Source organism: Mesoplodon mirus (assembly GCF_964341445.2).
Source record: "Mesoplodon mirus genome assembly, chromosome: 2".
Taxonomy (NCBI): Eukaryota; Metazoa; Chordata; class Mammalia; order Artiodactyla; family Ziphiidae; genus Mesoplodon; species Mesoplodon mirus.
In genome coordinates this window covers 125,113,710-125,136,760 of record NC_138977.1, presented here as the reverse complement: position 1 = coordinate 125,136,760, position 23,051 = coordinate 125,113,710, and the positions used below count along the sequence as shown (strand labels likewise).

Here is a 23,051-nt window from a genome sequence, read left to right as displayed (position 1 = left end):
GGGTATGGGATTTTTCTTTATTCTTCCCCTTTAAATGTCAAACCAAAATCAGACGCAATACTCAGCCCTCAGACCTCCTATATGGCTTATAGTTAAAAATATGGATTCATCCCTTCTTTGAGAAGCTGGAATGATATCTTGATCGGGAAACAAACTAGCATTTCTTCTGACTTTCTATGTCAGAAATGTTTATGGACTTTATATGACCTACTCCTTATAGTGTGAGAACCCTCAACTATTCTCTACCTTACTCAATTATTAGCAAACATATACAGTTGATCAGAATGTTAAATTAAAACATGGACTAGGATCAGTGATCGCTGTCCAACTTTATTTCTTATAAACCACACAGCCTTCTAATATTAAAAATAACCTGTGCACATTAAGGGCAATGAATAAAACACCCTTGCTGTAATCTCGCTTATTAATCTTTCATCCTTTATCTTCCTCCCCTATCAAACTGGAGTTACTAATTTTAATTCTCTCTCTCTCCACCTTCCAGAATGTACTGAGTGCACAAGATGTGGCAGGCTGGTGTTCCTGATTTTTATTCCTCCCTCCTGTTCCCCACCTGACTTTTAGGTATAAGCGCAGTGAATGTCAAAGTATTTGCTAAGAGGACAGAAGAAGGGTCAGTAAGCCTGGGTCGCCCCAGCGTTCCTCGCCTTGCCGGGCCCCTCAGGGTATCGGACTCCGGATGCAGATGCCTGAGCGACCACCACCCACTCTCAAACCTTCTCCGGGTGTGACCGCCCTGAGACTGCACTGTCCTGGCCTGCCTCTTTCAGCGTCTTAGTAAGCTTTCTTCCTCTTGCTGCTTCCCTTGAAGCAGTCCCGGCTCATGCGACCCCCCTCTGCCCTGCAGCTGCCTTCGTGCTCCGTCAGTGCACACGTCACAGGTGCCGGGCTGCATCCGGGACTTGTTTGTCCATTTCCCTTACTAGGCCATGAACTCCCTGAGGGCAGGAACTGTGTCCTGGTCATGGCTACAGGCTCAAGACTAGATGGTCAGTTAATGCAACCCACTTACTGAGCAAGTGAATGCAGAAGTTATGGGAGGTTCACCCCTCCCTCACTGGTCAAATCTACTCCTGTGACCATCACTTCTAGGCAGTTAACTCCCAGCTCTCCCTTTCCAGCAATGAACATTCTCCTAAGTCCAAAGAATTTCAGTGAGAAGAACTCTCTGAGGACACTTAGCACACCCTGAATCAGATCCATGAATTCTTTTTCTTCCAAGATCCTCCTGAAGCCACCCATCCCACCCGTGACCTGGTCCAATTGTGGCGACTTTCTTAACGTGAAGCTGGCAACATGCCTTTCCAGTGTTTTCTCTGTCCCACATGCCCACGACAGGTCTTTTTTTCTCCAGCACCTAATACCATGTGGCAGTAGCAGACCCTCTTGAATCCTGCTGAAGAGGTGTGACACTGCAGCAGGAAAAGGGCCCCATCACAGAGTCATTTGTCTTTTAATGTGATTGCTTCGACCCTAAGTGCCTTGTTGTGAATATTTAAAGGACTTGGCGAGATCAGAGACGGACCTGAAAGGCCTGACCCTGTCCTGCTGCCATGTCTCCAGCCGTGCCCTCACCTCTGCTACGGATGCTTTCCTTCCCCCAACTCAGCCTGCCACGCTTCTACCTCTTCTTTGAGGTCCTTCTCAAGTACCACCCTCTACATAAATTTCCTCCCTGATCCTTGCAAAAGGGTGACACCCCTCACTGCAGCCACCTAACAGACCACGTCCTGCCAGGTACTGTCAGAACATTCCTATTATGCTAAAAGCCCCACAGCCACGCTCCTGTACCACATTGGGCTCCACGTCCCCGCAGGAAGCAGCAGAGGATCTCCCACACAATAAATTGGCAGCAAAGTGTGTGGAACACAGCAGTCAGGCCCCGAATAGCTACAATTTACTGTTAAAACAAAAACAAGACACTTGGCCGACTGATTTAGAAAGTCCCCTTGACAGCTTGCTTGCGGGATGACGGGTACTGGGCTGACCCTGCTACTTGAGGAGTTACTTATCCAGCAGAGCAGAGCATTCTCTGTGCTCCTGACCCCACACAGTCCGAACAAGGTTACCTTTAAAAAACAAAAGGAGACAAGAAACCCTCACCTGTATATTCAATCGCAGTTTAGCTTAGAAGTTAAATTGCCCTGGTGCTTCTTCATGACTTATGAGGGTGAAAGCATTCTGGTACTGCATGAAGACGGCAATTTCACAATACTGTTTCACTCACTATAAAAACACTAACATTTGTGCTATTGGGATGAGTGCTGTATCATCAAGTGGTGGCAACATTCTTACCAGATTATCCAGCATCCGCATGAGTGCTTCAAACTCCTGCTCACCAATCTGCCATCTGGGAGGCGATCCGCTGCCTTCCCCTGCCGGGGACCCGGGGGAACGGGATTTGGCCTTGTACTTCCCAGGATCCAGGAGGACTAAATTGTCTGGCCCTCCCGCACTGGCCAGAGTTCGAACCTTTAACAAAACAAGCAAACACTACGGTTGGAGTTCCCTACTGACCAAGGGGGTCAGATGCCTATGAGAGATCACTTCAACAGAAATGTAGGTTTCAAAAGAAACCAAATCATTGTAAGAATAAAAGATGTGAGACGGACACTGATAGACAAATCACAAGGTTATTTTCAGAAGGTTTTCTTTAGCATGAAAAAATATTGGGCACTCATACTAGGACAAATGGGAAGACAAAGCCCTCCCAAGGCCAAATGAAGGGGACTGGGGGCTGCATCACCACACAGACACAAGCCAGAGTGACAGTGAGGAACTCACACAGGGGCCGAGCAGACTCAGCACAAGCAGAGCCCACTGCCGTGAGACTGTGGGCACGTCTCTACTCCCTGCACCCATTTTTTCAAAAAGAGTGCGTGGAGTTCAAATGAAATGACATGTAGTAACATAAATAAAGCACCTGATAGCAGGGCTGGCATATGGTAGTACTCCATCAATGGTAGTGACTTATGTGTTTGAAAAATAAAAAGTTAGAAATGAAAAGCTCAATAATCATTTGCCGACTTATATCAGTGAAACGGCATTTTCCCTGGTCATCTTCCAAATCCATGAGGTCATCTTTAGCAAAGAAATCACTCACAGACTCACTGCTGCAAAACAAGTATCAAAAATCTATGGGATGGGCCTCCCTGGTGGCGCAGTGGTTGAGAGTCCGCCTGCCGATGCAGGGGATACGGGTTCGTGCCCCGGTCTGGGAGGATCCCATATGCCGCGGAGCGGCTGGGCCCGTGAGCCATGGCTGCTGGGCCTGCGCATCCGGAGCCTGTGCTCCGCAACGGGGGAGGCCACAACAGTGAGAGGCCCGCATACCGCAAAAAAAAAAAAAAAAAAAAAAAAAAAAAATCTATGGGAGGGCCTCCCTGGTGGCGCAGTGGTTGAGAGTCCGCCTGCCGATGCAGGGGATGCGGGTTCGTGCCCCGGTCTGGGAGGATCCCATATGCCGCGGAGCGGCTGGGCCCGTGAGCCATGGCCGCTGGGCCTGCGCGTCCGGAGCCTGTGCTCCGCAACGGGAGAGGCCACAACAGTGAGAGGCCCGCATACCGCAAAAAGAAAAAAAAAAAAAAAAAAAAAAAAATCTATGGGAACCCCACAAACACCTAAGTATACTACAGACCAAACGGAACGGCCACCACCTACCTGGATCTCACATGCAACCACAAGGTTATGGATGTAATAGAAGGCCTCCTCAACGCTCTCTCCAACGGATACAAGCCCGTGATTCCGGAGAATAAGAACCTAAAGGGAGGAAACAGGAAAGCTCTATGGACCTAGGCAAGAAGACAGATACATTTTTCTTCTTTCCTCTGTAATTTAAATACCAGATTAGATGCCTACTGACCTTGCTTTTAGGCCCCAAATTTTTCTGAATTAAAACTTTTTCTTCCTCATCAACCAGAATCCCATGATAATCATGATAAGCCACTTCTCCAAGGGAAAGTGCCTCTGGGGAGATTGGCAAGAGGCCACATTTCATCGCAGAGACCTAGAGAACAAGCAGCACCATCAACGAAGACAAATCAGGAGCTACACACTGATGACATGGCAAATGCTTTCCTCAAAAACATAAAGGGGGGAACATATTTTACTTTGTTCTCCTTTCAGAAATAAATGAACCCATGAATTTATGATAAACCTTACTTCTGGGGCTCACCACCAATCTATTTTTAAAAATCGAAGCTACCACTGTCAATGAAGGCCTCAAAAGAAATTCCACATCTTTCTGGATTTCTCCCACACTGATTGTAAACACCAAGTGAGCTCAGATTTAATGAGTCCTGGATCTACTGCGAGGAGAGATAATGGCTTCCTCTGAATGAATCACAACATGCAAAGAGGGGTTTCTCAAGAGCTTTAATTAAGGTTTTGTGTACTTCATCTTAGGTTGTAGGTGAGATAGGAAGACCTGAAAGTCAGATAAAAGGAGATTTATAAAGGTTTAGGATAATTATACTGTATAAATTCTCTACATTTATTTAAGTGAAAAATCTAAGTGTCCATATAGTCCTTTAATTTCCTTAACTTTCCCAAATTGACTTTAGAATATGCTCATTTTAAAGGTCTTCTACCTAGACTAACAGGCCCCAAAGATTTAAATAATACATATGTAAGTGTAACAATTTCTAACAGAAAAGTTAATCTAAAAAGACAATACCACAAAAAAGGCAGTACCATATTTAATTCCTTTCACAATATCAGCCTTTCTATAAGAAGATATTTCCTTACAAAGTAAAGTTACTTTGATAATTTTTAAAACAAATTACATGCTATTTGTAATAACCATAGTCTCAAAGGTACCTCTAATGGTTCTTTAAAATGCATGGATTTTTCGTGGTTGGAAGAGCATGCATTCTTTTAAGAAAAAATTACATCATTTGGAGAATGATATAACTAATAAAACTGATGCTAACATCAAGGACCATATCTTCAAAGTAAAACAAACAAACCAGATCCAACATTCATCCAAACAACCCAAGATCTATGATATTAAAACATCAAGATAGAGTGAAATTCAGTATTACTTAATCAATGAGGTCATCTGTCAAACAAATAAGCCCAGGAAGTCATTAAAGTATAAAACTGGTGATAAAAAAGACAATTCTAGACAGTTCTTGAGTGCTTCGCTTTCACATGACTGTACCAACAACCAGAAAGTACATTTTCATACATACTGAGGGGTCCCAGGCTTGGTCAGGTGGCCTGTTTGCACCAGCAGGGTTCAGGCTTGGTGATCAGGATGGGGCAGGCTCCTGGCAAGCTCAGGGCTCAAAGGCCAAGTCTCCTAAGAGTCTGCACCGTCTGTGCCCTTTTCCCCCTTCTTTTTTTACTTTTTGGCTGCGCCGCACAGCTTGAGGGGATCTTAGTTCCCCAACCAGGGACTGAACCCCGGGCCAGGGCAGTGAAAGCGCCAAGCCCTAACTACTGGACCACCAGGGAACTCCCTTCTCCGGTATTACTCTCCCCAGTCACGATCCAGCCTGGGTTTCGCTAACTCCAGGCGGATCATCTGTGGAGGCTGGCCGGTGTGTCTCTTGGCCTCAACCTCTCCATCACAGGCCTGGCGCCTTCCCCTCAGTCCGTCAAGCAGGTTCAAGTCTCCTGCATCCCACAAACCCTTGCCTGAGCCCAGCGTCCCCCACCTACCACCTCACCTCATCCTTCCTCCTCTTCCCACTTCTCTTCTCAACCAAGGAGTCTCAATTCACTGCTGTCATTCTGCACTTCCCAGTCTCCCATACGCTGAAATCTCACTCCCCTCTTCAACACTGATTTTCTAATCGTTGAGTCTTAAAACATTTTCAGACTTATTACATGTTTTTCAAAATCAGATAGTAAATGGACCCCTTAAAATATATTCTTTTAAGGAAGTCAAATGTAGTGAGGAAAAAAGGTTTTTCTAATCCAACAAAATGAGGTTTGTTGACTTGGTGCAACAACAGAGGGCAATTTGGAGGAAATGTGAAGTGCTGCTCACTGAACGGCTTTAAACTCCAAGTCTCTACCAGGGCAGCACACTCACCGCAGCCCCTGCTGGTGTGTGAACATGCACAACGCACTTCGCGTCCGGGCGTGCAGCGTAAATGGCAGAATGTAACGTGAAGCCAGCCTGATTTACCCCTAGATTAGTACTTCCACGGTCCACTGCCTCTCCTTGTAGATTGACCTTAACCTGAAATAAGAAAGCAAAATCTCAAATATCAAGAGGATTTCATGTTATCCTAACTAGAAATTACTTAAACCAAAGTTTAAAGTGTTTATAACTAATTTTAAAAGTTTCTCCCTGAGTTAATCACACAAAACATAGTTTTTCCTCTTTCTTGGGTTTTACATGTCTAACGAGATTAGACGGTATTTAATTACCTACTATGACCTACATATACTTGATGCCCAAGAAGAGAAGGACATTCTTACCAAACTGGATGCAGTCACTTCACTGTAGAGAAGTCCAAAAGGTACAATGAGGAAGTGTTCCTGCTCGGAGCTCACTCTGGTCTGTGGGGAGAATTACTGAGTTAGCTCAAAAATCCTATTGAAATTATTTGCATCTCTTTCAGTCCACAGACTCACGGGTTCTTTCTGAGCATTAACTGAGCTACATAGGGACGCGCTTAAGTACAGTGCCTCTCACAAAGCTAAGGGGTACTGAAAGCTTTCTGTTATTATGTTGTAGTAACTTACTGGGTACATGAAATGCATCTTGGTCACATTCATGATAATTAACTTTATAAAGAAAAAACCTTCTGGTGGCTACCGAGCCAGTATCATGTGCAAAAAGGTGACACTCCTCAAGGGTGTAATAATGAAAACCAAACCTTACTTTTTAAAAGTCAAAATGGTGTTTTTTTTAAAAGTACTCAAAACCTAGAGGATAGTGAACAATCATAAAAATCACAAATAAGAGAGCGTTCTTTCCTTTCAGCCTGACCAAAAGTCTCTACACATCACATCCTCACTCCCCTGGTATCTTTCTTCCTTCCACAATATAGTTTTCTTTCAACAATACAGATTTGTCACATATGATGGATATGTGCTAGATGCTAGTCATGTAGTTGGGGTGGGTGGGGGAAGAGTCCTGCCCTCACAAAAATTTAGTCTAATTTTTATCAATATATAATGATTTTGGGATAGACTCAAAAGACTTCCCAAAGCTATTAGGATGGAATACATTTACTCCTGGGCTAAGAATTCTAACTAGGGTCAGGTAGGTAGAATTCAATGTTTGTTGAAAAGGCCTTATGCTGTTTAGTCCAACTTCCTAACCAGCACAGTGACTTCTATAGTGGCCCAAAAGAAACACACACGGGGCGGAGGGGTGTCTGCTTGGACAGTGCAGTGATGCCCTCACATGGCCGGCCTCGTTCCTTCATTCAGCAAATAGTCCCGGAGGCCTTCTGCACCTGGATGCTAGGGTACAGCAGTAAACAAACAGAAGCTGGAGAGGCCTAATCATTAAACACTCTCACACTGAGCAGAAATCTGTTTGTGGTGTGCAACACAGAACGAGGTCTACCTCCGCCCTAAACTGTAGTTTAGTCCTGGGACATCTGAAACTATCCCATCTCCTCCATGTCACCTTCACGCGAAACTCACTGGATTTCCTCAGCACACTAGAATGCGGACCCACAGTCATATAAGACCTGAGTTAAAACCCAGAACTGTCTATGCTGCTCTGGGGACCCTGGGCTCCTGGTCTCCCACCCATGAAGTGGGGATGAAAGGGGCTTGTACTCACAATAAAGCTTTCAATAAATGGCATCTCTTAACTATTATACTACTGCAATATTATTAGTGGTAGTAGGAAAGCCATCTCTACAATATCCATTCTCTATAAATCTCTACTACTAGGTCTCCACTCCTTTTTAGTTGTTTCAAAAATGCTGGGAATTCCCTGGCAGTCCAGTGGTTAGGACTCCACACTTTCACTACCGAGGGGCCAGAAATATTTGGGCCTTTCCAAAATTTTGGGCCTTTCCCCCAAATATTTTTCCATTAATTTTAAGTTAGCCAGGTTTTTTAACCCTGAAGTCAGTTCTTTTATTTTATAAAGGATGCTGATCTTTTTAACTATCTAAATCAAAACTATGCAAATTCCCCAATTCCCATATTGGGTCAAAACAAAACTTAAACAAGGAATTACTCTCTGTGTATTTACTGGCTGGGATGAAGAAAAATAAGGTTGGAAATAGGGAAAAATTAAATGCCAGATATTTTTAATTTTATTTATTTTTTTGGCTGCTTCGTTGCAGCGCGTGGGCTTTCTCTAGCTGCGGCGAGCGGGAGCTACTCTTTGCTGTGGTGCACCGGCTTCTCATTGCGGTGGCTTCTCTTTTTGCGGAACATGGTCTCTAGGTGCGCGGATTTCAGCTGCTGCAGCACACAGGCTCAGTAGTTGCGGCACAGGGGTCCTAGAGCGCACGGGCCTCAGTAGTTGCGGTGCATAGGCTCTTAGAGCGCAGGCTCAGTAGTTGTGGCACGCGGGCTCAATAGTTGTGGCTCACAGGCTCTTAAGAGAGTGCAGGCTCAGTAGTTGTGGTGCGTGGGCTTAGCTGCTCTGTGGCATGTGGGATCTTCACAGACCAGGGATCGAACCAGTGTTCCCTGCACTGGCAGGCAGATTCTTAACCACTGTGCCACAAGGGAAGTCCCATGTCAGATATTTTTGCTTATTTTAAAAGTTTTTATTTTGAAACATACATGTAAAGAAGTATTTAGCAGGCATATGTACAATTTAAGTAAAATAATAAATCAAATGCCCATGTACCTTTCAACCAGCTTCAGAAACAAAATAAATCTAATATTTCTGAAGCTGTTTCTTTCCCCCCATATCCCATAAGTAATCACTATCCTGAGTTATGTGTTAAGCATTTTCTTTCTTTTCCTTACAGTTTTACTTTATATATATTCATCCCTAAGCAATATGTTGCTTAATTTTTATCTGTTTGTGAACTTCATGTTAACTGCAATCATACTGTATTTTTCGGTGACTTTTTTTCCCTCAACACTATTTCTGAGATTCCTCCAGATGATACACAACATGGCAATAATTCACTCATCCTCATTGCTGTATAGTGTCTATTGGATGAATATACAATTTATGTATCCACCTTCTGTCAATGGACGTGGTTTACATTTTGCCATTAAAAACAATGCTATGAACATTCTTATACCTGTCTCCTAGTGTACATGGTACAAGTTTCTCCAGGGTAACAAAGTAGGAGGTGAAACCAAATTATTTTCCAAAGGGCCTAATTAAATGTACATTCCTGCTAGTAGTATATGATAGTTCTGTGCTTCTACAACCATCTTTCCTAAAAATTAAAATCTGATGTCCGTGAAATGGTATTCCCTTGTGACTTTATAATTTCCCAGTTACAAGTGAGTTGAGCAACAGTTCATATTTTTATAAGCCAGTCTTATTTCCCCTTCTGTGAAATTCCTGTAAATTGACTTGTCTTTTGTCCATTTTATACTGGTTTGCTTACTGATAGTTCTTTATCTATTCTGGATACTAATTTCTTGTTGGCTAACCGTGAGGCAAAATCTTCTAGGTTTTAAGCTTTTATTTTCACTCTCTTTATGGTGTCTTTTAATGATGAGAAATTTGTTTATTTTAATGTAGTCAAATGATTTATTCATCTTTTCTTCTACGATAAGCGCTTTTGTGTCTTAAGACAACTTTCCTTAAGTCAGAGGTTAAAGGTAAGTGATTTTCACTTAAACAGATCCTGAAGTTTTTTAAGTATTATCTTTCACATTTAATGTTTAATTCATCGGAATTGCTTTGTGACTCTTATACAGTATAAGGTAAGAATCCAATACAATTTTCCAATTCTGATTTTTCAATCTCATTGTGCCAGCACCAATTATGGCCCGGTCCCTCATTCTTCCCTTGATGATCTGTAATGCAGACTCTTTTGTATATCTGATTTCTTTTCTTTTTTAAAAATACTTATTTATTTATTTGGGTGCACCGGGTCTTAGTTGAGGCATGCAGGATCTTCACTGCAGCATGCGGGATCTAGTTCCCTGACCAGAGATTGAACTCGGGCCCCCTGAACTGGAACCGTGGAGTCTTAACCACTGGACCACCAGTGAAGTCCCTGTATATCTGATTTCAGTACATAAAGATCTAGTTCTGGGCTCTGTCCCACTGGTTTATCTGTTTCTGCCTTTCCCCAAAGCACACTATTTTAGTTACCATCACTTTATAAGTTTGACACTTGATAGGAAAAAATATCTCCTTCCCTAGTTCTTCAGGAGTTATCTATTCTAGGCCTTGTTTCCTCCACATAAGTTTTAGAAGCACGCTCATGCTATCAGGTCCCACATTAAAAAAATACTACAGAGCCAGTTTTACTCACTTTTTTCTTTCTCTCTCTCTCTCTATATATATATACACATAATTCATATAGCTATAAACAGTATACATTTTATATTTTCTCTTTTACAATAATTATTTTCCATGGTTTCACATGGTCTTTATCGATTATTTTTCATAGTATGTAACATTCCCTCAAGCTGAGGTTGAATAACTGAGCCATTTCCCACCTACTGATGGATATTAAGACTCAAGTTTTTTTATTATTATAGATAATGCTATAATAAATATATTTATACATGTTTTCTTCTTTGACCTTTCTTTAACATATATTTCCAAGAGTGAGCTTAACAGATCTACATATTATAATGGAAAAAGCTTAAAATATAAAATTTTCAGAATCTGAAACAAAAAGGAGAAAGTGCTAAATACTGATGTAGATTGAAAAAACAGGACATTTCAAAGTAAGTTTTCTAGTCCCTGATGGCCTAGCACTGGTCTAACTGCGAGTCTTCCCACATCTAATGCCCCTTCTCTGTGCACAAGGAATGAGCGCTAATGTCATTCACCGAAAACCAAATACACCCGACTCACTATCTCTGGCAGAGATCCCTATCATGTCCTCAGAACACAGTCACTGTGGACCCGCCGCCACCTCTGGAGCCCACCACCTTGGAGGGTTAGCATTCCTTGGAATCCAGAATGGAGGTGAACCTAGCACTCCACTGACACCAAGAGGCATTTAGGGACAGAAAGACCCTGCCATCGGCTAAGTGCCACCAAGAGAGGAAGTTCCAGCTCATGTGCCAACTGGGCTATCCTGTCTTTTGACACCCCCGCTCAAAAGCTTCTCTAAATCCAATGCAATCTTAAGACGGAGATGTAATTCAGACAATCATCTCCAATCCTCTAACACCTGTTAGCACTTTTAAATCCCTTTAGCAGAAAATCCCTATTGCCCTCCTTCAAAGAAAGGGCACGATGACCTGTTAGCACGTTTTGGCTGCGCTAATACTGTAAATCTATATATGGTAACGCCTAGACTGTGAAACCAAAACATGGATGCTATAAATAGTTCAAAAAACAAAAACTTCCTTCCTCAAAGGTTCTCTAGTTCACAAGATATAAGAAATATGTTTTATAACTTGAATTTCTTTTTTACTCAGTGTTAAGTCCCAAACAGATCACTTACAGAAAAGTAAACACCTAACTAATGTTTTAATTCTGCCAAGTCCTAAATAATTAAAGGGGAAAAAATGAGCAATTTAAGCAATTCAAACTTATTTAAATAGCATTCATAATAGGACTAGGAGTAAACAGCTTTTAAAACCCCAGAGAATGTACAGCTGGCATTAAGCCAAGGATTACATTTCCTCTTAGCGATGTAACATTTTCATGGAACTAATTTTTAGGCAACCATTTACCATTAAATCTCTACACAGGGGCTTCCCTGGTGGCGCAGTGGTTGAGAATCTGCCTGCCAATGCAGGGGACACGGGTTCGAGCCCTGGTCTTGGAAGATCCCACATGCCACGGAACAACTGGGCCCGTAAGCCACAACTACTGAGCCTGTGCGTCTGGAGCCTGTGCTCCACAACAAGAGAGGCCGCGATAGTGAGAGGCCCGTGCACCGCGATGAAGAGTGGCCCTGCTCGCCGCAACGAGAGAAAGCCCTCGCACAGAAACAAAGACCCAACACAGCCATAAATAAATAAGTAAATAAATAAATTTATTTTTAAAAAAATCTCTACACAGACATTCTGTCAAGTATAATTAGCCACAGAGGCCAGCAACTTCCACGCAGGCACAAGGAAGAGAGCAGCACTTGTAGGAGGCTGACTGGATCCACTGACCACATTTCAAAAGGCACCATGGAGCCCCATGTGATGATTTTACTAAGGCAGAATCTCAGTTCAACTGGAGGCTTCACTCCATCATTCAGCCAAGAGTTCAGTGTGTGCCTCCTCTGTGCCCAGCACAGGAATTCTTCCCAGGACATGGCCGGAGGCTCCCTTCATGGAGCTGATGTGGACGACAAGCAAACGTACAGTATGGATGATGTTAACTGCTGTGGGGGAAATAAAGCAGGCATGCTAGGGTGGAAGTAACATTCCACAAGCATGAAAGCATGGATACAACAGGGTCAGGTCTGCATTTTGAAAGGTTCACTTTAGCGGCAATGTGGAGAACAGAGGGGAGGGTAACTCAGTATATCTGGCAAAGATCCCTACCACGTCCCAGAAGCACAGTGCACTGGTCACAAAGGTGGGCTTCAAACTACCATCAAAGAGCATTCCTTGGAGTCAAGAATGGAGCTGGGAACCTCCCTGGTGGTACACTGGGTAAGACTCCGTGCGCCCAATGCAGGGGGCCCAAGTTCAATCCCTGGTCAGGGAACTAGATCCTGCATGCATGCCACAACTAAGAGTCTGCATGCCACAACTCAGAGTATGCCTGCCGCAACTAAGAAGCCCACATCCAGCAACTAAGATCCTTTCACAGCCAAAACAAATAAATAAATACTTAAAAAAAAAAAAGAATGGAGCTGAACTAAGCACTGCTGGTTATGAGTCCACAAGTAAAAAACACCTACACGTGTGTATTAAGTATTGTGTGTACTGAGTGTGTTGAGTATGGAGAAAAGGGTAAAACAAGTTAAACGTCTATTAATGCTGGTTATCTCAAGGGGGATAAGAGTGTCCACAGGATTATGGTTTCTTCTTTCAACGTCTGTGTAAGGGACGCTTGCCACAATAAGCACACACTATATTAATAATTTAAAATATCCAATAAGGGGCTTCCCTGGCAGCACAGTGGTTAAGAATCCTCCTGCCAATGCAGGGGACACGGGTTTGAGCCCTGGTCCGGGAAGATCCCACATGCCGAGAAGCAACTAAGCCCGTGCGCCACAACTACTGAGCCTGCACTCTAGAGCCTGTGAGCCACAACTACTGAGCCTGTGCGCCACAACTACTGAAGCCCGCGTGCCCTAGAGCCTGTGCTCCTCAACAAGAGAAGCCACTGCAATGAGAAGCATGCACACTGTAACCAAGAGTAGCCCCTGCTCGCCGCAACTAGAGAAACCCTGAGCACAGCAACGAAGACCCAATGCAGCCAAAAACAGATTTAAAAAAAAAAAAGAATGAATTGAAGAAACTAGAGGTCCTGATAATGTTGAAAAATGGCTAAAACTGGAATATCTGAAGAAATAAGTATGAGAGATAGAAGGCTTTGGTCAAAGTAGGAAAGAAAACATCTTCATTCTTGATTTTTTTAGGCATAAAAAGAACTTTAGGAACTACCTATAATTTGGTAAACACTCATTTATTAGGTTAGCAAGCAAGAAAGGAGTTTTAAAGAACTACTGGTCTCGTAATTTTTAATTCAAACTGGCTAATTCTCAGATTATTACACTCTGCAGTCAGCAACCAGAAGGAAGGTGTTCCAAGATTTACTTCAGCTCAGCCAGAGTCCCTCTTCCCTTAAATGAAAACAGGTGGTGCCAGACACATACTATTCCACTTATCATTCAGTTACTACCCCATTTAATACTCACTGTGATGTGATTGTAGATAAGCTGAGACCATCCAAAGAGATCTGCTAGTCGGTAAAATGCTGCCAGTTTACACCGCAATAACTTCTCCCCTTTGTCATAGGCAATAGAATCAGATCCTCTAAGGTCATTCACAGGAGTCACCATACCAAGACCTGAAATGAAAAAAGAAGAAGACTCAAAGATTTAATATTTCTTGTCAAATGTAAATCAAATAACAGTTGAGATATTAATCGTCCCACAATGGGCCATTAGGTAAGTCTTGAAAACGTCAAAGACTATTTCATAAAGACCAAGTTCCCCAACATTAATACAATTAAGGTAGAAATCAATAACAGAAAGGTAATAAAATTTGTAGGATGCAGTAAGCAAAACTTAGAAGGAAATTTACAGTATTAAACATATACATTATGGGGCTTCCCTGGTGGTGCAGTGGTTAAGAATCCACCTGCCAATGCAGGGGACACGGGTTCAAGCCCTGGTCTGGGAAGATCCCACATGCGGCAGAGCAACTAAGCCCGTGCACCACAACTACTGAGCCTGCCCTCTAGAGCCCACGAGCCACAACTACTGAGCCCGTGTGCCACAACTACTGAAGCCTGTGTGCCTAGAGCCCGTGCTCCACAACAAGAGAAGCCACCATAATGAGAAGCCCACGCACCACAACGAAGAGTAGCCCCCACTCACCGCAACTAGAGAAAACCTGCATGCAGCAACAAAGACCCAACGCAGCCAAAAATAATAAATAAATAAATAAATAAATAAATAAATTTATTACCAAAAAAAAAAAAGAGGGGAGGGGAGGAGAGGGAAAGATGGGGCTGGGAACGAGAGAAAAGAAAAGAAGAAAAAAGACCCAGATAAAAGCAAGGGAAGAGAATTAAATAAGCTGCCATATTTTTTAGCACTTCACAAAAACAACAGAAGAGGGAGCTCTAGAGTCAGGATTCCTGAACTGGACTCCTCCAGGAAAACTAATTTCATGTAAAAATGAACAGAAAAATATCATGATCAAATACCACATAAAAATTATTCAAAGAGGGCTTCCGTGGTGGTGCAGTGGTTAAGAATCCGCCTGCCGATGCAGGGGACACAGGTCCAAGCCCTAGTCTGGGAAGATCCCACTTTCTGTGGAGCAACTAAGCCCGTGTGCCACAACTACTGAGCCTGCACTCTAGAGCCCACGAGCCACAACTACTGGGCCCACGAGCCGCAACTACTGAAGTCCATGCGCCTAGAGCCCGTGCTCCGCAACAAGAGAAGCCACGGCAATGAGAAGTCCACGCACCACAACGAAGAGTAGCCTCCACTCTCCACAACTAGAGAAAGCCTGCACGCAGCAACGAAGACCCTATGCAGCCAAAAATAAATTAATTAAATAAATTTTAAAAATAAATTATTAAAAGAAAAAAGAGCAAAATCACACTCCTACACATAACAAAAGCACACGACATATCCACAAAACAAATGAAAACTATAACCTATTATTTCATAGAAGATAAAGAAAGGCATTAATAATAAAAGATATGAAAAAATTTTAATTAGAAAAATTCAGAAATGAGGGCTGGAATATAAAAGGAATTAGATATAAATGAAAAATAATTTTAAAAATAAATACTAAAAACAGCATAAAGGTGAAAGAGGAGAAAAACTTTTTAAATCATAAAGAAATGAAGAAAGTGATAAAAAGGACTTGAGAAAACCTGACAGTTAAAGAAGTCAGACAAGGAAAATCCAACACGTGTATACCAGGAAACAAAAGCAAGGGAACAGAATGAATACTAAAAGCCAATTCAAGAAAACACTCTGAAAATAAAAAAGGTTTGGAAGGGCACATCATCTGAGAAAACTGCCTAGAAAGACGAACACCAAGACATACTCTGGTAAAATTTCTGGACTCTAAAGAAAAAGGAAAATAGTTTATGAGCAACAAGGAAAAGAAACCAAGTTAACTTATATGGAAAGATTGTCTTCAAATTCTAAGAAAATGAATTATGCATTTAAGATACACAAAATAGGAAAATGTGAGCCAATGATTTTATACCCAAACTAACTAAACCAAATTAACATTGACATATAAAGGCCACAACGCAAGAATGCAGAAATCCTTTCCACAAGTGTTTTCTGGGAAATCTACTATAAAAGGAACTTCAGACAACCAAAATGACTAAAGGGGCACTGATACAAGGACTGGTGGTGAGCATTAAATATATATTTATTACAGAATTAAGTTATTAATTGTAACACAAAATGAACGTAAAAACAAGACCATAACATATAATGGTTATATGCTCTGACAACAGAGAATATAACTATTTTAAAACATGAAGAGAGAACATATTATTGGTGTAGGATTGATACTGTGTGTGGCATGTGAGAGAAAGCAAATGAGTTATTAAGTAATATTCTAGTTTTGTTATTCCTGGTGTCCTGGAGAACCAGAATTCTTGTTGTAGAAGAAAGAAAAACAAATGTTAGATAGAAGAGATTAAGTAAAAACCCCTTAGACCTGAATTTTAATTGGAATTATAATTCCAATATATTTATAGTTATACTTACAATTCCAATTTATCAATATAGTATACAAATCACAAGGTAATTTTTGAAAATAAATTTGTTTATTTATTTGTTTATTTTTGGCCGCATTGGGTCTTCGTTGCTGTGCGCGGGCTTTCTCTAGTTGCAGTGAGCAGGGGTTAACTCTTTGTTGCAGTGCGCGGGCTTCTCACTGAGGTGGCTTCTCTTGTTGCGGAGCACGGGCTCTGGTTGTGCGGGCTTCAGTAGTCGTGGCTCGCGGGCTCTAGAGCGCAGGCTCAGTAGTTGTGGTGCACAGGCTTAGCTGCTCCGAGGCATGTGGGATCTTCCCAGACCAGGGCTTGAACCCGTGTCCCCTGCATTGGCAGGCAGATTCTTAGGAAATCTCCAAAAGGTAATTTATATTTCCTAGCTCCATCCACTAAAAAGGCCTAAAAAGAATAACTAACCAGTCAGTAGCAAAGAGCATTCCTAGCACCCAGACTAAAATTCCATTTCTCACAAAAAGAAATCAAGGTTTCTTAGAAAAATGGCTGACTCCAGATCTGGGGCAGGAAATGTACAAGATGAGCCTAGAACATTTCCTGTGGGAGGTGGCTTGGGAGCTGTCAAAGACTACTCGGCTCAGGAGTCAACTTGGAGAGGTTCTCTGGGACAATGTGAGTAGTAACAAAAAGGATAACTGCAATGTTTTGAAACACATTAAATATATTTAAATCTCTGCAGGGACTTCCCTGGTGGCGCAGTGGTTAAGACTTTGTGCTCTCAATGCAGGGAGCCCAGGTTTGATCCCTGGTCCGGGAACTACATCCCACATGCATGCTGCAACTAAGAGTTCTCATGCCACAAAACTAAGGAAGCCAGCGAGCCGTAACTAAGGAGCCCAAAAGCTGCAATTAAGGAGCCCGCATGCCACAACTATGGAGCCCATGTGCCGCAACTAAGGAGCCGGCGAGCCACAGGAGCCCTCGAGCCTCAACTAAGGAGCCTGTGAGCTGCAACTAAGGAGCCTGCCTGCCGCAACTAAGACCCGACACAACCAAATAAATAATTTTTTTAAAAAATCTATGCATTCAAAATAATATTAAAGAAATAGTAATTGGTCACTTTAGAAGATGACAGGAAACCAACTTCTCATTTTGAACAGTTACCTTTATACAAACCGTACCATGGGGTAAGCAAAAGAGCTGAGAGGAAGTTTCTTTTTGTGCGTGTGGGTTGAGGGCTGACTTCCAATAGATCTCAACAAGGAAGCTGCTCTGCTGCGTATGAAACCCTGACCAACAAGCAGGTCATCTATGAATGGTTTAGCACCAGCCTCCCTGCAATCATGTGTTGAGTGACAGAGAATGAGGTGGCCTCCTTTCTGGCCATGCTCCATTTCCCAGAGAAGTTTCTCTTTACAGAAATATTCTAACTAGTAAATACAGAAGAAGGAATGACAAAATTAAAATATCACCGTCTTGGAACCTTTGTTAAATTAACGGATATAGGCACTGAGCAACGCTGGCTGCTACAGCACAAACGGCAACAAGCAGACTTAGGCGCCGGCGGGTAGAACACAGTGCCACCTATGAGGTGAGCTTGCCAAAGAACAAAATCCAAATACAGCCAAGCTTCTAGACCCAGCTACCAATTTACTGTAAATACAAAGGAAAAAAGAACATATGGGCACCATGGAGATGGCATCAGCAAAATGCAAGACTGTAGCTAACTCTACAGGTCAACAAAACCCATTTCCTTTAAAGTGCGAGGAGAAAAAGAGAGATGGAGGGGCAACTTGTAGCTTTAAAAATGCTTAAGAGGGCTTTGCTGGTGGCACAGTGGTTGAGAATCTGCCTGCTAATGCAGGGGACATGGGTTCGAGCCCTGGTCTGGGAGGATCCCACATGCCATGGAGCAACTAGGCCCGTGAGCCACAACTACTGAGCCTGCGCGTCTGGAGCCTGTGCTCCGCAACAAGAGAGGCCGCCATAGTGAGAGGCCTGCGCACCGCAATGAAGAGTGGCCTCCGCTTGCCATAACTAGAGAAAGCCCTCGCACAGAAACGAAGACCCAACACAGCAAAAATAAATAAATTAATTAATAAACTCCTACCCCCAACATCTTCTTAAAAAAAAAAATGCTTAAGAGACAGTAAGTAAAAAAAGACAAATACTAAACCATAATATTTAAGGATAACCGTTTGGGTGATAAAACTATAAGGAAGAGCAAGGCAGTGATACCATTCAAGTCAAGATGGTGATTCCTTTTAAGAGGGCAAGCAACTGATAAAACTTTCTTAACCAGGGTGCTGGTTATAAAGGCGTTCACCTTAAACCATTCATAAGTTATATATCATTTTGTTCTATGCCATCTACATACGTTATATTCCACAACAAAAGTTAAAATTCACATTAAATTTTTTTATATTTAAGAAGTAAACTATTAGATACAATTAAAACTAGATTTTTTTCTTCCTTCTTTTTTTGGTGTGGCACTATTAAAATTTCCTTTATCTCTGACTAGAAAACAATATGTGAGTAAATATATTACATTGTCCTTTATTATCTAATTCATATAAATATCACTAGAATCCATTAAGAATCCATGTCAGGACTTCCCTGGTGGCACAGTGGTTAAGAATCTGCCTGCCAATGCAGGGGACACGGGTTCAAGCCCTGGTCCAGGAAGATCCTACATGCCACGGAGCAACTAAGCCCGTGCGCCACAACTACTGAGCCTGCGCTCTAGAGCCCGCGAGCCACGACTACTGAAGCCCACGAGCCACAGCTACTGAAGCCCACGCACCTAGAGCCCGTGCTCTGCAACAAGGGAAGCCACTGCAATGAGAAGCCCATGCACCGTAACAAAGAGTAGCCCCCGCTCGCCGCAACTAGAGAAAGCCTACGTGCAGCAACGAAGACCCAACGCAACCAAAAATAAATAAATAAATAAACAAACAAACAAATAAATAAAAGGAAACTTAGATTTAAAAAAAAAAGAATCCATGTGAAAACATGAAAACCTAGTGACTACCATTCGACTTCAGGATGGAAGTGTGAGCTAGTAAATTACATGTGATTTTTAACACTCTCTGGACATTAACGATATTATCACTCAGGCGAATGTCAATCGACTTCTAAGAATACCAGAGAACAGACAGGTAAATAGCACATGGCAGGTGATCTAATGCAAACCGATACCTTAAGTTGGTCAGTCAGAAGCTGATTATCCAACTAGAAACATCAGAGATTGATCCAGGGCACAGTACACAGTAGGTCACGTTAGCTGATGCTCAAGGTACCCTGGGCTCCACCTTGTCATGTTAACGTTTACAAATTCAACAGCCATGGCAAAGCGCTATCTCTGCACAACTAACTTTGCTAAATAACTTTGCTCACATTCACCCATCCAACATTTTTCTTCTGGCTTTCTTTTGGAATTTTTCTGTTTCTCATTCATTTGCAAACAGCAGTGAGGAATGGTGGATAAGAAATGTTGGCTTGGGGCTTCCCTGGTGGCGCAGTGGTTAAGAATCCGCCTGCCAATGCAGGGGACACGGGTTTGAGCCCTGGTCTGGGAAGATCCCACATGCCGCGGAGCAACTAAGCCCATGCACCACAACTACTGAGCCTGCGCTCTAGAGACCGTGAGCCACAACTACTGAAGCCCATGCACCTAGAGGCCATGCTCCACAACAAGAGAAACCACTGCAATGAGAAGCCCACGCACCGCAACCAAGAGTAGCCCCAGCTCGCCACAACTAGAGAAAGCCCGCGTGCAGCAACGAAGACCCAACACAGCCAAAAATTTAAAAAATAAAATGAAATAAATAAATTAAAAAAAAAAAAGAAATGTTGGCTTGACTGAAATAAGTTCAGGCAAAATCAATGTGCTACTCCCCAAGCATTTTTTCTGATTAGTTTTTTTTTTAATTCATAAAGGGTCTGAGAAGCCACATAAAAAGTTACCTGCCTGAGAAATAACAGTCTCACTGGCTCATAAAAAAGGAGCCCTCTATAGTCAAGACATTTTTAGGCCTATCTTTTACTACAATTAAAACTCAATTTAAAAAAAAAACCTCAATTCTATGTATTACATAGTGTGTGCTCATCTATTTCACATTGGAAAATGTTAGGAAATTTTACCCGGAAAATGACAGAATGTATACCAAGTCAGGAACTACTCACTCATGTTTAAGGCAGCCATCCCTCCTTGCGGAGCTGCCGGGTAGACATTCGGTACATTCGTGGTCATAAAATCTGCAATCTGCTGTAAAGCCAATAGGCCTGTGGGATTCTTCCCCTTCTTAAATTGTTCCTGTATCATTGATTCCAATTCTTCACAGAAAGCCTAATAAAAGGCAAATTAAAACAATGAGATATCGTTTCTTTTCTGTTCCTTGGGAAGGCAGGGGTAACTATCGCATAGACCAATTTTCGGTTTGTTTTCATCCAGTGCTGGAAAGGCAAATGGATATTCTCATATATCACTACCTGGAGCATAAATAAGTACATTCTTTCTGGACAGTAATTTAACAAGATAAAAGCTTAAAAATTTGAACAGGCATCCTATTCCTAGGAATCTTTTCTAAGGAACTAATCACAGATGTGCTCAAAGACTTATCATAAGGATGCTCATTCCAGCATTACCAATAAAAAGGACAACAGGTAACAGTCTACATTTTAAACAGTAGGGGACTGATTAAATACCCTGAGTCACCTTACAACACCTGATACTGTTCTAGGCACTGAGGACACATAGGAAGAAAACGGCTTTGCCATCAGGAACTTAAAACTTAGTAAGGAAAACACAAAAAGAAAAAATCCACAGTACAAAGGACCCTCTGTATCAACAGCATTCCAGATGACCTATATGTACAGTGTGGAGCTGTGCTTAGCAACTACCAGTGAGTGAAGCCTGGAGCCACCCATCTGGACCCCAGTCTCTTTCCTCAACCAGCAGTCACCAGCCAATGACCTTGCCTGCTTGCTTGGTCCTAACTCTGGATGGTTAAATATCCACACCCTCCCCTCTCAGCTCCCTGATCGCCTCTCCTCCGACGACTGTGTCATCCAAATTCACCCCAGCCTCCTATTTCCATGGTCATGCCCTAGAGACCTGCTCATTTCTAGTAACTGGGCCCCTCTTCAGTCTCGGAGCCAAGCACGTGCTCTCCAAACACCCTCTCCTAGTGTCCAGCTCACCCTCTCTTCAACCCCATCTTGATCCTAAGACCTTATCACCATCCCGTACCTTCCCTGTCCTGACCTCTCTCACTCAGCTTAGGCCCTTGGTTTAAAACTATAGCCATTCCCTTGCTTACAACTTCAACTCTCTTCCATTTCATCTGGCAAAATCCCAACCTCAGGTTACGTTCAACTCTTCACACCCTTTCTATTCACGCTGCTGAAAGTGGCTGGGGGACAAAAACGAAGACCGTACCGCACTGTCTCACTGTAAATCCATGACCACTGACCTGAGTGCACCCTTGACATTAACCCAGGGGTCATTCTTGACTTTTCTTGCCCATGCCCTCGCCTGCTCCTCATGCCTTCTCCACACCACTCCCTGTGCCCATTCTAAGCAGATGCCTCCACCTGTTATTCCACTGAGAACAGAGAATCAGTTTGAAGGAAACTTCCACAGGTTCCCTCTCACATCTCCCAACTGTCAGCATCTGTACACACAGGGTGGGCCTTCCCACTCCTTACTGCAGTTGAACGATCCACGCTCCTAAAACCAAAAAACCAACACCGGGTACATTCTACTCAGTAAAGCCCAGGCCTTACCAGTCTTTCCTCTAGGGTCCTTTCTCTGTTCCCAGACCCCACAGTGCATGTGGGTCAGTAACATTTTGATGCTGTGTTCTTGACCCCTGTGGGTAGGGACATGGCATCCCCAGTGCCCCCAGCACAGTGCCTGGCACATACTCAGTACTGAAAGTCTAGCTTCTTCACTCTATCCTTAGTGATTTTCACTTGGTTTCTTGTTGCTTTTACACAGGAAAACTGCTCAATCCAAGTCTAGATGTTATCCTGATTCTTTTTTTTTTACCTCTCACCTCTTCCTCCCCATCCATCAGCAAGTCCTATTTATTCCACCTTCAAAACAGAACACAAATGAGTTTACCTCTCCACCTCTACCACCACCACTCTGGCCCAAGCTACCACTACCTCTTGCTTGGAAGACAGCTTACTCTCTTGCCCTCTACGGTGCTCTCTGTATACCAACCCAGAATGAGTTACTCAAAGACTGAAGCGTGCCGTTCCCATCTGCACCGTACCCTGAGCCTGGCTGACACAGCCTCTGAGGCAACTGCCCCCTCCTCCCTCTCCAATCTCATGCACCCCGCACTCCCGCTTCCTATGCCCAGACCACACTGGCTGCCCTTGGACTCTTCAAGCTCATTCCCGTCCTGGGAGTTTCATGTCTGCTTCTCCCCAATCCCTGCATGGCCGGCTCCTTCCTGTTCAGAGTTCAGGTCAAATCTTCCTCACTCAGAGAGGTTTGTTCTACCCAGTCAAACTCAATCTAATCATCCAGATGTTTCCTGCACTGTGCTTCTATTTGTTGCTTCTTGGTTATCTCCTTCAACTAGAATGTAAAGTCTGAGACTTGATC

At 42.9% G+C, this 23,051-nt stretch overlaps 1 protein-coding gene across 5 annotated transcripts in view; it reads right to left on the bottom strand.

Moving 5' to 3' along the window:
* The window catches only part of ADD1 (adducin 1), a 74,412-nt gene that overhangs the window by 17,017 nt on the left and 34,344 nt on the right, over positions 1–23,051 (bottom strand). For all 5 annotated transcript variants that reach the window (XM_082609658.1, XM_082609662.1, XM_082609660.1 and 2 more), the window contains 7 exons: positions 20,618–20,780; positions 13,914–14,065; positions 6,451–6,531; positions 6,059–6,208; positions 3,881–4,024; positions 3,679–3,777; positions 2,314–2,490 (listed from right to left, as the gene is read on the bottom strand). In XM_082609658.1, the coding sequence (XP_082465784.1) occupies positions 2,314–2,490; positions 3,679–3,777; positions 3,881–4,024; positions 6,059–6,208; positions 6,451–6,531; positions 13,914–14,065; positions 20,618–20,780 (966 nt within the window). The remainder of the gene's footprint in view (positions 1–2,313; positions 2,491–3,678; positions 3,778–3,880; positions 4,025–6,058; positions 6,209–6,450; positions 6,532–13,913; positions 14,066–20,617; positions 20,781–23,051) is intronic.